General features: G+C 40.0%; 1 protein-coding gene across 2 annotated transcripts in view; it reads right to left on the bottom strand.

Annotated features, from left to right (window-relative positions):
• Positions 1–224: 224 nt before the first annotated feature.
• The window catches only part of POLR3B (RNA polymerase III subunit B), a 103,353-nt gene continuing 88,829 nt past the window's right edge, over positions 225–14,748 (bottom strand). For both annotated transcript variants that reach the window (XM_075602231.1, XM_075602229.1), the window contains 5 exons: positions 9,738–9,841; positions 4,926–5,092; positions 3,624–3,737; positions 2,170–2,343; positions 225–780 (listed from right to left, as the gene is read on the bottom strand). In XM_075602231.1, the coding sequence (XP_075458346.1) occupies positions 651–780; positions 2,170–2,343; positions 3,624–3,737; positions 4,926–5,092; positions 9,738–9,841 (689 nt within the window). In that variant the 3' untranslated portion in view covers positions 225–650. The remainder of the gene's footprint in view (positions 781–2,169; positions 2,344–3,623; positions 3,738–4,925; positions 5,093–9,737; positions 9,842–14,748) is intronic.

Here is a 14,748-nt window from a genome sequence, read left to right as displayed (position 1 = left end):
TAGTGAACCTCCGAGCCGAATCTTCGCTGATCGATCACAGGAGAACGGATTGATTGGCAACTTAGCTAATTACTTATCCTTGTGTGGATTGTATTGATGCACATATTAAAGGGGGGGGGGGGGGGGAACGGCAGCTTGGACTGCTGCTTTAATGCTTGTAGTTTAATTAAACTGAAATATAAAAGTACATTAGGTTTTAGTATGAATAAACAAACAATTCAAGATCGAGTTGGCACAGTTTATTACAAACCGCCACGTAATTTAGAATAACCTTCACCACAACTTGCTCAATGAAATTATTCCTCATAAATAGGAAGCCGAAAAATGTACATCTACATTGGTTCGCTGTAAACATTTCTTCACAACATAAAAATGTTGCAAGAACATTGAAACTTCTATTTTACAGATATCATACAAACTTAAAGGGAACAAAAAAAGAAGCGCAATATATCCATTTGGAACAAGCAGCACGCTGCAGGTCCCACGGGCAGCAAGAGAGGTCATATTCATCAGTATTATTTAAATGTCCTGCACGTCTCAATAACAATTTGGTGTGTTACACAAATATTCAGCCTCAAAACTAATGCCAAGTGCACTGAAGAGTGTTCCACTTGCACTGAAGACTGTACCGTTGCCTTGGGTTGTCCTGGTTATTCATTGTATTTGGACAGCTTTAGTCTGGGTATAATATTCATAGATTGGAGTTCCTGAAAGAGTAGTTTGCAGGCATAGGGAATACGCAGAGAAGACACATGACAAGATGACTTGCAGTAGTGGCACCTGAGGAAAAACAACACAGTGGTTAGCAACACCTTTTCTATTTTATTTCTTAGGGACTTGGGCAGCAGAAACTCAGACTGTGTAGTAATTAAACCAGAGAGACAATGCAAGAGAAGCCGAAACACTTAACCCGATAGAACAAAAGAGACCAAGGTCCCCATCTATATCAGGTGCCCTACTATATCAGGTGCCCTACTATATCAGGTGCCCTACTATATCAGGTGCCCTACTATATCAGGTGCCCTGATGAAGCTCTTGGCTTCTTTAGAAAGATTCAAATTATTAATTTTGTTCACAAGATACTGATAAGTATTCCCTTTTTATTGGGAACACCGAATTCAAAATCATATATTGGTTTGACCAATGATGGAGAATTATTTTGCGAAAAAAAAAAAAACAGCAGAAAGTCAATGATTAACCTTGGGATGAAAGTACTGGCAAACAGCTGTACCACCAAAAGACAGGAAAGACGGCAACAATACCCTCCCAGCCCCTAAGCACTTGTTCACCATACAATGTTAAAAAGTTACAAAATAATTAAAAAAAAACAATTATTCTACGTGACTTTGTTTCAATGCGTGTCAATCTGTTGCTTTTAACCTAGTACTGTATTGAACATGACTTCGCTCTCACTTTTGTCCCAGGGAGGTCTTCTCCTTGATATTATCCAGTACAGGCAAGTCCTCATTATTCAACGTTTCACTTTACAACACATGGCATATCCAACACTTTACAACGCAACTCTATGGGCCGTTTTTCGACGCCGGAATGCGTTATCCAACGCTCACCGCCACTGATTAACATGGGACTCACTTTACAACGGTTTCACTATCCAAAGCTACTTCCAGAACGGATTCCGTTGGATAACCGAGGACTGCCTGTACTTCCTTTGTTATTCACAAAATTAAGGATTAGGATAATAAAATAAACTTCACAGTATTTAGAAAGGCATAACAAAATATGTAACAAGGTAAGCATAGAAACATTGCCTACATGATTGCTAGCATAGATTTAAACATACTTCACATTAGGGTTATAGAGTTTGTATTCCAGGCTGGGTAAGAACACATAATACAGCAAATATCCCAGACTGTAATTGGCACAGGCAGGAACTGAACGGACAAGCCGCTTATGTTTTCTAGATCTAGATCAGGGGTGGCTAACTCCAGTCTTTAAGGGTCACCAACGAATCAGGTTTTAAAGGATATCCCTGCTTCAGCACAGGTGGCACAATCAGTGTAAAAGTAGGGATATCTGCAAAACCTGACCTGCTGGTTACCCTTGAGGACTGGAGTTGGCCACTCTTGGTCTAGGCCATCACCTGAGCCCCTAAAACACTTTACATTTAATTTGCATATATTTAAGGAATAATAAGCATATTATACTCACCAGCCAGAATATCCAAGTAGCCCACACTGTCCACAGACGTCTACTTCAAAGGCATCGCTGGAAATCATCAGCCGCTCCAACAACAGCATGCTCGCGCCATAACCAATCAAGCAGTCTCGCTCCATTTCCCCCAGACGCAACCCTCCATCGCGGGATCGGCCTTCTGTAGGTTGCCTGGAAGGGCAGAAGGTGGCATTTTACCTCTCGAAATCCCACAGATCTGTTTTCTACAGCTTTATTTCACTGGTTAAATCATTACTGGTCGGCAGTGACATCACATTGGATAAGGCCCGACGGTGGAGACGGTGTCGCCAGACTTAGCGAAACTTGATGCAAGAGATGATTATTTTCCACTTCATCATTCAGCGTGTAAGGGTATTTGCACTATCCCCTATGTATCTTCTCCTTTCCTTCCCGTAGTTTGTCCCCCTTCACAGCTGGAGGTGTCTGCAGCTGCTCTCGTTGCTGCAGCTACACACACACCCTTCATTTACAGCCAAACAGGCACATAACGTGGTAACAATACTAATAATACCCAATACTCACGTACAGTTTAAATCACAAAAATCTTTCACATAAAACTAGGTTAAAATTACAAATGTAATCTCACGGAGACTCAGAAAATGATGACTAATTAAACACGTGTTGTAAGTTCAGTTGTTTGTTAGCAATATTTGTGTCTTCAAAAAGTTAATACATTGTCCCTGTCCTTTAAAATACATACATTCCCTTAAAGTAGCAGAAGGGAAGGACTGCAAATCACAGACTGTCAGCTCTTCGGGGCAGAGCCTCCATTTGCATTGTTTTTCGTTTACCTCAATTGTAAGGTAATTAATTGACCAAGTGCTTTGCACACTGTTGAAGCTTTAAAAATAAAATTGTGTGTGTGTGTGTGTGTATACGTGTATATATATATATATATATATATATATATATATATATATATATATATATATATATATATATATATATATATATGTTTCAAATAATGTTTGTGCGTGTATGTCTGCTGGACAGCTCATTGGCCTGCGGGCCTACAGGGAGGAGCCAGGCAGGGAGAAGAGATACACACGCACACTCTCCTCACACCGTGACCGCGTGCGCCTCTGACCAACACCGCACACTGTGAGCGCGCGCGCGCACACACACACCACCCCCCCCCCCTCTCCCGGTGGCCGTCACTCTCCCCCGTCAGCCGGACCGCAGCTCACCTTCCCCCCTCCTGGTGGCCGTCACTCTCCCCCCTTTGCCGGACAGGCCCCGCACCTTCCCTGCTGCAAGCTTCCCGGAGGGGGGAGAGGAGAAACAGACAGGGGGAGTGGAGAGAGAGGGGGGAGCGGGAAATTGTACTCCCGGGCAACACATTTTCCTCCTGCAGACTTTAAACGTGCTGATGGGTGGTGTATATTTGTGTTAATACAAAGCTAGGCATAGATTTAGTACCCACACAGTACCTTGTAAGGACCGCTCTAGGTCCGCGAGCTCTGGCATGCATTTTATCCAGCACCATGTGCTTCAGTTTCTGATAGTACACAGGTCCATAATAAATATAGGCTTCCAGGGGTTCCCTGCAGGAGACGAGAACCACGCAAAGGAATTTGAGGTTTATGAGCAAGTCCCAGACATGCCTACCTACTGTAACCTCTAAAAAGGGCCCTTTATTATACAGACCGTCCAAGCAAAGAGATCACAACCAGCAAAAAAAATAGTTTTTATCCAGGATGAATATGGGTTGCAATTCTTCACATGTATGTATTTACAGTCATTTTATTTACATAACAATAAGCACATTACCGCACTTTTCAGTAAAAAGGTAAAGTATTGTTGTCCAAAATATCTCCAGTTATTATCTACTTGTACAAGTGTGAAACATTAGAATGATGCCAATATGCACAATTAGAACAATAGTAGATATATATGAGAGTGGAATCTGATACCATACGCACAGGTCATTTAGTTTTAAATGGATGATAAATGCCAATTTCAATCATGGTTCAGCAAAGAGATAATTAAATCAAAAGTGGTATATAGGAAGAGATCTCATGGCATTAGCAGGAGGTGATTAAAGAAATGCTAGCAAAAGAAAGATTCATTTGATATAAATGCCTTCTATTTGAAGCCAGCGTAAAGAAATTATCATCCACACAACCGAAAAGAACTGCAGATAATCATATTTGGTTGCAACAACCACCACCAACAGGTAATATAAACAGAAGTTTCCGTATGTCAGCAATGTAATGCAAACGTCAATCTGGAGTGAAATAGTGTTTCATTGCACTTAAATTATGCTGGGAATAATATAAAGGAGAGTCAAATATGATTTGAGATGCTATGATCAGAATCAGGACTTTGGCTACAAAAAGAGAATAACTGGCAATTTTTATGACATTTTGAGAAAATGTGTTTTTCTAAGAAAGCTACTGATGCATCCTAAGGTTTCTCACTTTTGGCTTCACTTTAAAATCAGCCTCCCACTCTCAATACCCCAATATAAAAGTTGTTGTTGATGCTACAGCTGTAACATCTCTCCCTCCTTCCCTCCCCCCCCCCACCCGATCACAGCCAAAGGCGTCTGTAACAATAGCTGCCGTCTTCTCTATCACCAAAAGGAGTAGAAATAATTGATCCTATAAAGGGTTAAAAAAAATATGTCTTTGAAACACAAAGGCCATCCCAGCAACGCCAGTTTCCCTTAATCTGCAAACTATAGTTCAACAAGAAAGCAAAACCTAAAAATCGATGTAGCAGATCCCTACCCGGTGATGCCAGATGTTACATAGTCTTTTCCTAAGTAGTTGTAACCATATCGAATGAGATCTTCACACACGTCCTTAACTTTACTGCCGCCGAAAGCTGTGCCATAGTGAAAGCGGCCATCGAGGACTCCAGCCTTTCCAGCCAACAGTTCAATTAGTTTCCCAACCTGTAAGGGCGGAGAACAGATCATTCTTTAAATGTCAAAATGTAGGGGGTTTGTCACTGGAAACTCTGATCTTGAGTTAGCAGCACTAAACAAAAAAAATAATAGAGCATAACTGTAATAAGTCAGGTACCTGTTCAATAATACATATTAGTGCAGGAATGTTTGAAACAGTGACACCGTTAAGATACTGGTCATTACATTTCCAAAGCTCAGTGCATAGGGTGGACCAGTAATGCCACAGCACAGTCTGGTCTGCAGTGGTCCCCTTAGGTCAGGAGGTGAAGTTTAGTGTTTGCGTACTTGCATAAAAAGGATCGTTTTGCTCACCCTCTAATTATTAGAGCCTAAATCTTAAGAACATTCCGAAACTACGGTCTTAACCAATTAGTCTAAAACAAATGTACCCTGCAAAAGTCATAATCCCTAATCCCAGAAAAGCGGGGGTATTACCTGGCTAATACACGGGCCGGGTTAAAGACCCTTGGTTATAGCCAGGAGAAGGCAATTCCCAGCTCCCTGTGGTTTATATGTTAATTACATGTGTATATAAAAAAAATTCTCCTGTAATCTATAATTCCACTACGTCAGGGGAGCCCAACTCCAGTCCTCAAGACCCCAACGGGTCAGGTGTTAAGGATATCCCAGCTCCAGCACACCGAACAACTGATTGAGCCACCTGTGCTAAAGCTGGGATATCCTTTACGCCTCACCTGTTGGGGTGGGCTTGAGGAGAGGAGCTGAGCCACCCCTGCACTAGATCCTGACCGTATATATATGTATGTCTTTATTTAGATAGCGCTATTAATGTACATAGCGCTTCACAACAGTAATATACGTATCATAGGACAGTGAATAAAGAATATGCGGGAGGTGTATAAAGCAATGTGGCTACTAGTCACCTCGGGGCTAACTTCCAAGCCAAGAGTTGCAATAATTCTAGTTAAAGTTAAACCCCCAAATAGTGACATCTGTTCTAGAAACATGGGTGGTGACGCCATGGACAGATTCAAATCACTTCAGGCTAGTTCGGTAACCACATCGACGGAAAACATATTGCATAAATCGGAGGGTTATTTGAAGCCAGGCAAAACAGCCAGAGGTAGATATAGAAACAGTACGTTTCAAAACCAGAGCCCTACACAAGAGAAATACGTATACATTGAAATATTGCTATTTCTGTGGTTTCAACTGAATATTAACCTTGTGTTAAAAATGCTAAATGAGTTACAATTGGTCTCCATCAAAATAGTGACCGTTACAATGTCGTTGTGATGTTCAGGGAAAGACACAATAGTTGACATACTGATGACGTTCAGAGAACATCGTAAGGCTTCGGATTGTCTCTAGGGCCGAGTGTGGCACAAGAGAATGACGTTCCTCACGTCAAGGGCAGGTCAGGGACTTACGATTGCTGCAATAGTGAGGACATGGTCCTGGACCAGAATGTCCAGGGCTCTCTTTGGTCACAGAGATTGGGGCGCTAAAGTTTAAAAATCACCCCTAAAATGAAAACTCCACTTTTTTGTATCCTGTAAACAATCAATAAGTTATTATTTCACTGAAATGATTATTCAAATAGATGAGTGACACGGGCTTTATTTGTCAAGTTATAGTACCGACGATTGCAGTCAAAATACCATTCAAGTTTAAGTCGGGTTTCCCGCAATGGGCAGTACCGCCGTCCCACGAATATGGTCCATAATCTTCCGACCTCAGCCGTTTAACAAAGCATGGCACCATGAGGACTTCCCAAGTGGTTAAACGCTAATAACTGGGGTGGGGGTGGATGCAATTTTGCAAATTAAACCAACCGTCTGCCTTATCACCTAAAAGATTAAAGGTTGGTAGCCAGAAGCTGTACCAGGTTTTCACAAAAAGAGACATTAAATGATTTTAGAGCATTAAGTTTAAGCATTATTTTAAAAAAAGGTGTTCTTGTCCAAAAACAAGGGGCTCAGTCACCTATGTTTAACTCGCATCAATGGCATTCATTAGTTCAGTACGGTTGCCCCTTTAACCATTATGCTGCCAGATGGGCTTGCACGGCATTGGCCTGTTGGCATTAAAATGAGGCCCACGGTGCTAGGGATGATTGCACCACATTGCGGGGAAATGACTGGCAGATTCCTCCGGCACCTTAGCGTTCCATTTACGGAACTTTTCTTGATCTATTAATAGTTGATGCACTCTATAATTTATAACACAAGGGCCTACAGTACAGAGAAACGAGCACAGGAACAGATTTCGCTACTTTTCAACTTGACAGTGATCTCATAATAATTGGTACCCGAGAGGCGCAGACCACCACCACCACTAGTAAACCCGTAACAAATGAAATTGCCCTGGATTAGTGCTAAACTTTCTTACAAGGTAGCGCTTTTTCAACACTCACTGATCTCAATTTCTCTAAGCTACCATTAAAATCGGCTGGAACTTTATTAGTTCCAGTTCCACGTACAAGTAATTAAATGTTTTCATCCATTTAACTACAGATTCCACTGAAACCAGTTCAAACAAGAGAGGACTCGCAGTCTCAGGCATTGTTCCTCATACTCTGAGATATGTTCAGAGTTTTCACCATTAGTTGTGTCTAGGACCCTGTATTCAACAAAGTTTGAAGCCGGGTTATGTACATTGATGGATCACTTCCACTCATGTGCATGGTTAGTTGACCATTACCCTTCGCCTCACTATACCGATTAGGTGGGTACGTTTTTAAGACCTTTAGGTTACATTCACCTGTGCAAAGGATGGAAAAAAAACGATATAAGCGCAACAGAAACATATGAAAGAAGAGACCAGCATCTTAGTTTTTTTTTTTTTTTGTATGATGTTAATTAGCAATTAACTGATTAGTTAATACAAATGTAGACACTGGGCAATCAGCAGGTTGCTTAATGCTCTATGGTAAAAGGAGTTCTGACAGCGTATGCAGTGCAACTTGTGCATGCGCGCACGTATACACACGGAAATAGGCTAGAAAATCATTTAGTGTGTATATATATATTAAAATATGACAGTGCACAACAAACTAGAAATTTATGATACTAAAGACAAATAGAACGGACTGTCCCTCAATAAATGCTGCTCAGAGTCCAAGGATCCCACACTGAATCCTTCTACATAGCAATACAGAATATGGACCTAGGCGCAAAAAATAGGGGAAGAAAAAAAACCCAACATGGTGTAGCTGGTCTAAATGAAGTTGAAGAACGTTAAGCAATAAATGCGCACCGACATAATATCCACTTGTTATATCCGCCTGGGGGTTGATGAGTCAGGGTAAGAATGGGTGTATAATGGACAGGTATGTGCAGTGCAGATTCGTAGGATATAGTAAAGGAATCTCCTAAAAATCTTCCCCTATTCTGAATTACATATCTCGCTCTTTTTCTCTCTATACCTATACACACACATATCTAAATATACGTATGCAAATATATATATATATATATATATATATATATATATATAATCTACCCTTCTATATACCAATAATCACCGTTTTGATTAACCCATTGTAGGTAATGCATAGTAGACAAATCAGCGAGCATAGTGAGCGTCTGTTTCCAATGGTCCTAAGAAATGGAACTGTGGTATAACGGGCACACTAACCCCATGCAGTGAATTCAGTGACAGCTCAGAGAGGGCGGGACACATAATTTTTTTTTTTAACTGTGGAAGAAGCTTCTTGGATTTAGAAATACTTAGGTATTACCGTAGGTGAGGTACGGGTCTCAGATGATGCAGGGGAAGGGATATAAAGAGCTCAGGCTACACACTATGAAATTGACGTTTATGCAGAAGAGATTGGTACGCACCAAACCTCTCTCTGCCGGACGTGCGCAGCCTCTAGCAAATACGGTTTTTTTTTTAATGGTAATGAATCCATTTTCTTTTTTAAGCAGAATTATTCCTATGTATTTGCAACTTCCTGCCGCAATCATCTACCCATGGCATAGTGCCCTATGGAAAGTAAACCTAATAATGAAATAAGATTTGAAATGAAATATTTTGAACACCAAAAGCAGCTGACATACCTGCGGCTCACAGCGTAAGCAACACCTTAAAACCTACCTCGGTTTGACCATGGGACCCATACATTATAGTTTTAGCCAAGCTGATAGACGGTATCGATCCCTATAATAAAAAATACTGGAAGAACCAGCATTCTCCCCCCTAAACGCACGATTGTGAGGTTATGAGGATGGTGAGGCCGACGGCCCTGTTGCGCCATACAATGAGATCCTTTCATAAGATATGGGAGCGTTGGACAAATGCTTGAAGTCCGAGGAGATGGATATAGATAAGAAACCTAAAAAACCCAGCTAAAGAAGCGAAGTACAGGTTGTCAAAAATGTCCTTTTTTATAGTCATATCCAAACTACAGCAAATAAGAATAGATTACTCAGTAATGATAACTGGTAGACTTGGATATTGTTGTCTTTTTTAAAAGCCAGCACATTATAAGTGACTTGATGGTTCCCTTTGATGTGTCCCCCCTCCCCCTTTATTTCTGTGTATACCCCCCAAGTGAAAATTCAATAAAAACTACTTGTAAAAATAAAACAAAACCTACCCACCTAAAATACCTGCTCATCATGGTTGGAGACCATAGTGGCAATCAATCAATGGAATAACTAACCGTCATACGAGATGGGAAGCCATGAGGATTCATGATGATATCAGGACAAATTCCGGTATCACAAAATGGCATATCTTCTTGAGGGACTATTAAACCGCACACACCTGTAGAGACAAAGAAGCAAGTACTCACAATCTTTCCGAGTCCTTATTTTCTAAATCCCCATGTTAACTTCATAGCGACATCTCCATATGGGTTTATTATTCTCTTACCAAAACAATATCTAAAAAATACAAAATAAAAAAAGATGGCTTTGATATGTTTTCATCTAAAAAAAGCAAATTCGAAGCGCAGTAAATGGCGCGGTATTGCTTTTGCAGCCAGAAGCTGCAGTGAACCAATTAAGGTTTCCAATTCCTCAAAATGAAATGTTTCTCTTCAAACTTTTATTGAGAGATACTGTACCACAAATTAAACTATTTGTTACATAAAAAAAACTTATCCACTTAAAGCTGCAGTTCAAGCTGTCGTTTAAAAAAAAAAATATATATATATATATATATATATTTTTTCCCATTCAATATGTGCATCAATACAATCTGCACACTGCCAAGTGATTAGCTAAGTTGCAGATCGATCTGTTCTCCTGTAATCAATCGCTTGCTACAGGTTCTTTAATTCCGTTCTTGCACAGCATTCTGGGCAATGTAGATTCCTGGAATATGATTGACTGGGCAGTTACTAGATACAATTGGTGCACTGCTAGAGAGGCGGGTCTCAAGAGCCAGAGCCTATCAGAAGGGGATGGGGGCTGTCACTTTGGAAATGCTTCCTACATTAGAAACATTAAAAAATGTCTTTAAAACATTTTTTTTTTACATTTTTTAAATGCTACAAGTATTTTCTCATTGTACAGAACAGATTTAAAAAACAAAACACATGTAAGATATTGCTTGAACTGCTGCTTTAACAGGTTATTTAGTAACTTGACCTTGTGGTGGGAGAGAAGCAGCATTTACAGTACATGCCAAGCTGACAGCTTATTCAGTTTTATGGGAAAACAGAATAATGGTAACACTCGTTAGGGCTATTTCTGAACACAACTCGCTCACAAACAAGACGGTTTAGTTAGGAAAGATCTAGGTCAGTGTTTTTGAACCGTGGTTCCTTGGAACCCTTGGGTTCCCCAGGCATTCCTAAAGGGTTCCATGCAATTTTCTGGTTGGGTTGGGGTTCCTTACAATGCATCAGATCGCAGTCGCGCTATTAGAGAGGGTTGGGGTTCCTTACAATGCATCTGATCTCAGTCGCGCTATTAGAGAGGGTTGGGGTTCCTTACAATGCATCTGATCTCAGTCGCGCTATTAGAGAGGGTTGGGGATCCTTACAATGCATCTGATCTCAGTCGCGCTATTAGAGAGGGTTGGGGTTCCCTCACAATTTCACAACATAAAATTATAGGGTTTCTTAACCAAAAAAAGTAGATGAAAAATGTCAACTAATAAAAGTTACAGCTGTTGCCACAACGTATCCCAAGCGCTACATGTGTACATGAAGCAGAGTAACAAGCATATATACACAATATCGGAATTTAAAAAGCTATGAAATATTACAGGACTAGTGTTTCAATATAGAAACACCACTAAAATGAAAACTAGACCGTTTTAACACTGAATAAAGAGGGCACAGGTTGCTTGGAGGCAGGTCTGAATTGAGTTTGGCAATAGAGGAACTGCATTAAATACAAAATAAAAAATATACACTAGATGCTGGAGGCAGACCAATGCCCCTTCTATCATAAGGTTACATATATATTTCAATTAATAAAGATAAGAACCGTGAAATATGGTCACTATATATGTTTAACATGTTGATGGAATGTTAGAGGTGGTACGAATAAGTGAGTAGCTGGAAGACTATGTGCCCGAAGTGTTATATTGAGTGTTGTTTATGCAATTGTGGTGCCACCCCCTCTTTCTTAATATTTTTGTTTTCATGGTGTTTCCACCAATCGTAATATGGATTCTCAATTTTATTGTCTGTGTTAAAAGTTATTCAAAGCTGAAAATGTATTCTGTTAAAATGGAAAAACCATATCAAATTACAAATAAGGATATATATATTTTTTTTTAAAACACACACACACACACACACACACACACACACACACACACACACACACACACACACACACACACACACACACACACACACACACACACACACACAAAACTAATCGAGAAGTTCATTAGCACTTACAAAGGACCTGCAGAGCAGTCAGAATCTGCTATACAAAACAGAATTGCAGAAAATGTCTCCATTACAGCGGTTTATGTGCATTTCTTACAAAATCATTAAATAAAATAAATAGTGGGAAGGCCAAAATAAAGGGAAGAGCCATCGCATTTTTAGTAAACCAATTAAAAATTATTAAACCAGCTACACAGACTAGAAACTACCAGGTTTGTTTCCCAAAAATATTTCTGCACTGAGGGTGAATACAGGTGACCAGACTTTAAGGTCTTTAGCCGGGACAGTCCCGGTTCCCGACTTTTTTTGCCCACTGTCCCGGTCTTAATCGGCACTTGCCCCAATTGAGCATGCGCCCGATCGGTCGGCAAGTGCATAAGCAGCTAGCAAACGCCGATTGCACATGCACGGCCTATGCACTGCATGCGCGGCATATGGTCACCCTATACATAGGACAAGTACGACAAGGCGTTAAGCTTGTTTACCGTTATATGCAGAACTTCAATACATCATGAGGCCGATGCTGGACACAGAGCATTATATCATTGGGTATATACACAGTAAAACTAGCACATAGCTTTTAGTACATTATCACAGTGTTTTCCAAACAGGGGTTCCTAGGACCCCCTGGGTTCCCCGGGCATCCATACAGGGTTCCCTGCAATTTTCGGGACATTTGAAAATTGTACCAAATACACAATCATTTACAATGCACCAGACACACTATTAGAGAGGGTTGGGCTTCCATACAATGCATCTGATCTCAGGCGCGCTATTAGAGAGGGTTGGGCTTCCATACAATGCATCTGATCTCAGACGCGCTATTAGAGAGGGTTGGGGTTCCTTACAATGCATCTGATCTCAGACAAGCTTTTAGACAAGGTTGGGGTTCTACAGAATTTCACAATAAAATCAAAGGGTTCCTTTAACCCAAAAATAAGGTTGGAAACTCCTGCATTACAATATTGTCTGAAATAGAAAATTAACCATTTTGTTGCCAGACCAATGACTTGCTCTGGCAAAAAAAAAGACCACATGCTTTGCAATCCCTTCTGGGCTTAAGGGGGGTTAAGAAGATAAAAAAAACATGTTGATAGGCATGACTAAAAAGTTAAATTGTATCCAATCAGATGGTTTACCAGTCATAAACACGCACACATTCTCTCCCTCCCCAGTTAAAATCTTAAGGCGGCACATAAACAGAGCCTTGCGTAAAAAAAAATCAACATTACGAACCAGAACGCAAATTGAAAGTAACTTAAAATACTCCAACCTCTGAGAACCCCCTTTTATGTGCCAACACCGTTCCCATAGCAGACAGCCACTGTGTTGTTTGTTTTGTGTGAAAGTGAATGATAAAAGATCCATGAAATCGACACAGAAAGGCAGAACAGCAGAAAGAACTGAGGGCTCTCCATCATAGCGGCTTCTACCCTCTGCTGACTCGTGTAACAATGGGACCTACACATCGAACCGCAGATCTAAGACAGCTGTGAATTTCTTTAGATGAAGAGGCACTACTGACACAAGTAAATAATTAACTTATTCTGCTCCGCTGACTGTGCTTATAAGACCAGTCATAGCTGACAGATTTTAATACCAGTTAAACACAAAGAGGGCATAATGAGCTTAGAATAAGTTGGTTATAGTTTGAATCTAATGAATAAGGATATTGGTGAGGTGCCGAAATTCCACATACTGGCATTTTCTTAGATATGAAATATAGAAATGAAAGAATGTATCTGAGTGAGCAGGTAGGAGGGCTTTAGATAATGTGTTTTAATGTGCAAAAATCACAGCATTAAAATCGATGCATTTTTTTTTTTAAACGCTGCCCATTATAAGCAAAAGTTGAATCTTAAAAAGAAAGGACATTGTCTGCAGACACCGTAAAGTGTTTCAACAGTAAATGTGTTTTTCAAATTAAGTATTAATCCTTCCGTTGGTTGGCGTCTGAAAGGTGCAACTTCTTGGGCTATTTGATATTTTTAGTAAGAAATGCACAAATACACAATTTAAAAATGTTACCGTTACACGATTTATAGTTATTTTTTTTTAAGGAGAGGAGAATGTTACATTTCCGGTTCTATTTACTGTAGATCAAAAACATTTTAGAACATTTTCTTGTTTAATGACAATTCATATAATGCCATTTTTGAGGGGGGAAGAAGTGTGCAGACGTATATTTTTCTGGACTGAATCTTTTTAGATGGTCTCACCTGTTGATTTAAAATAGAACAGCCGTATACTAAACCTCTATAATGTTCTGCAGCAACCTAATCATTGTCAGCAGGAGACTCGGGAGAGTGTAAAAGGGCAATAGCAACAGACAAAGGTCACAATCTGAGGTTTCATGGAGTTCTTCATGAGATCGGATTCCCTATTCCAAAATATGCGTCGCGTTTTTTTGTTTTTAATTAGGCCAAATGTCTGCCGCAAAACTACACTTCTGCTGCAACAAGTGACATACTTAAATAGACCTTTCAAACGGCTGCAACTTACACAAGGATTGATTAAAAGGTAATAATGCATTAAAAGAAGCAATAGAGAAATTACCCACAACTTGCTGCCTAATCATTTTCATTTTACTTGATTGGAAATCTTTTATATCACCAATTTACAGCCTCGCTAGTTAAATAATGCATAATAATTTTTTTTTTTTTTTTTTAACACCCAGATTAGCTTTCGACTTAAAACAGCTCTTTAAATTGAGGCACCACACCACAATGCAGTTGGTACATGGCTTTCCCAGGAGTGGCTGAATGGCTTCAAGTGATAAATTTGCATAGTCTAGAGCACACAAAGACCTGATTAATTGAAA

This window comes from Ascaphus truei, chromosome 5, assembly GCF_040206685.1.
Source record: "Ascaphus truei isolate aAscTru1 chromosome 5, aAscTru1.hap1, whole genome shotgun sequence".
NCBI lineage: Eukaryota > Metazoa > Chordata > Amphibia > Anura > Ascaphidae > Ascaphus > Ascaphus truei.
This window is presented reverse-complemented; position numbering and strand designations above follow the sequence as displayed.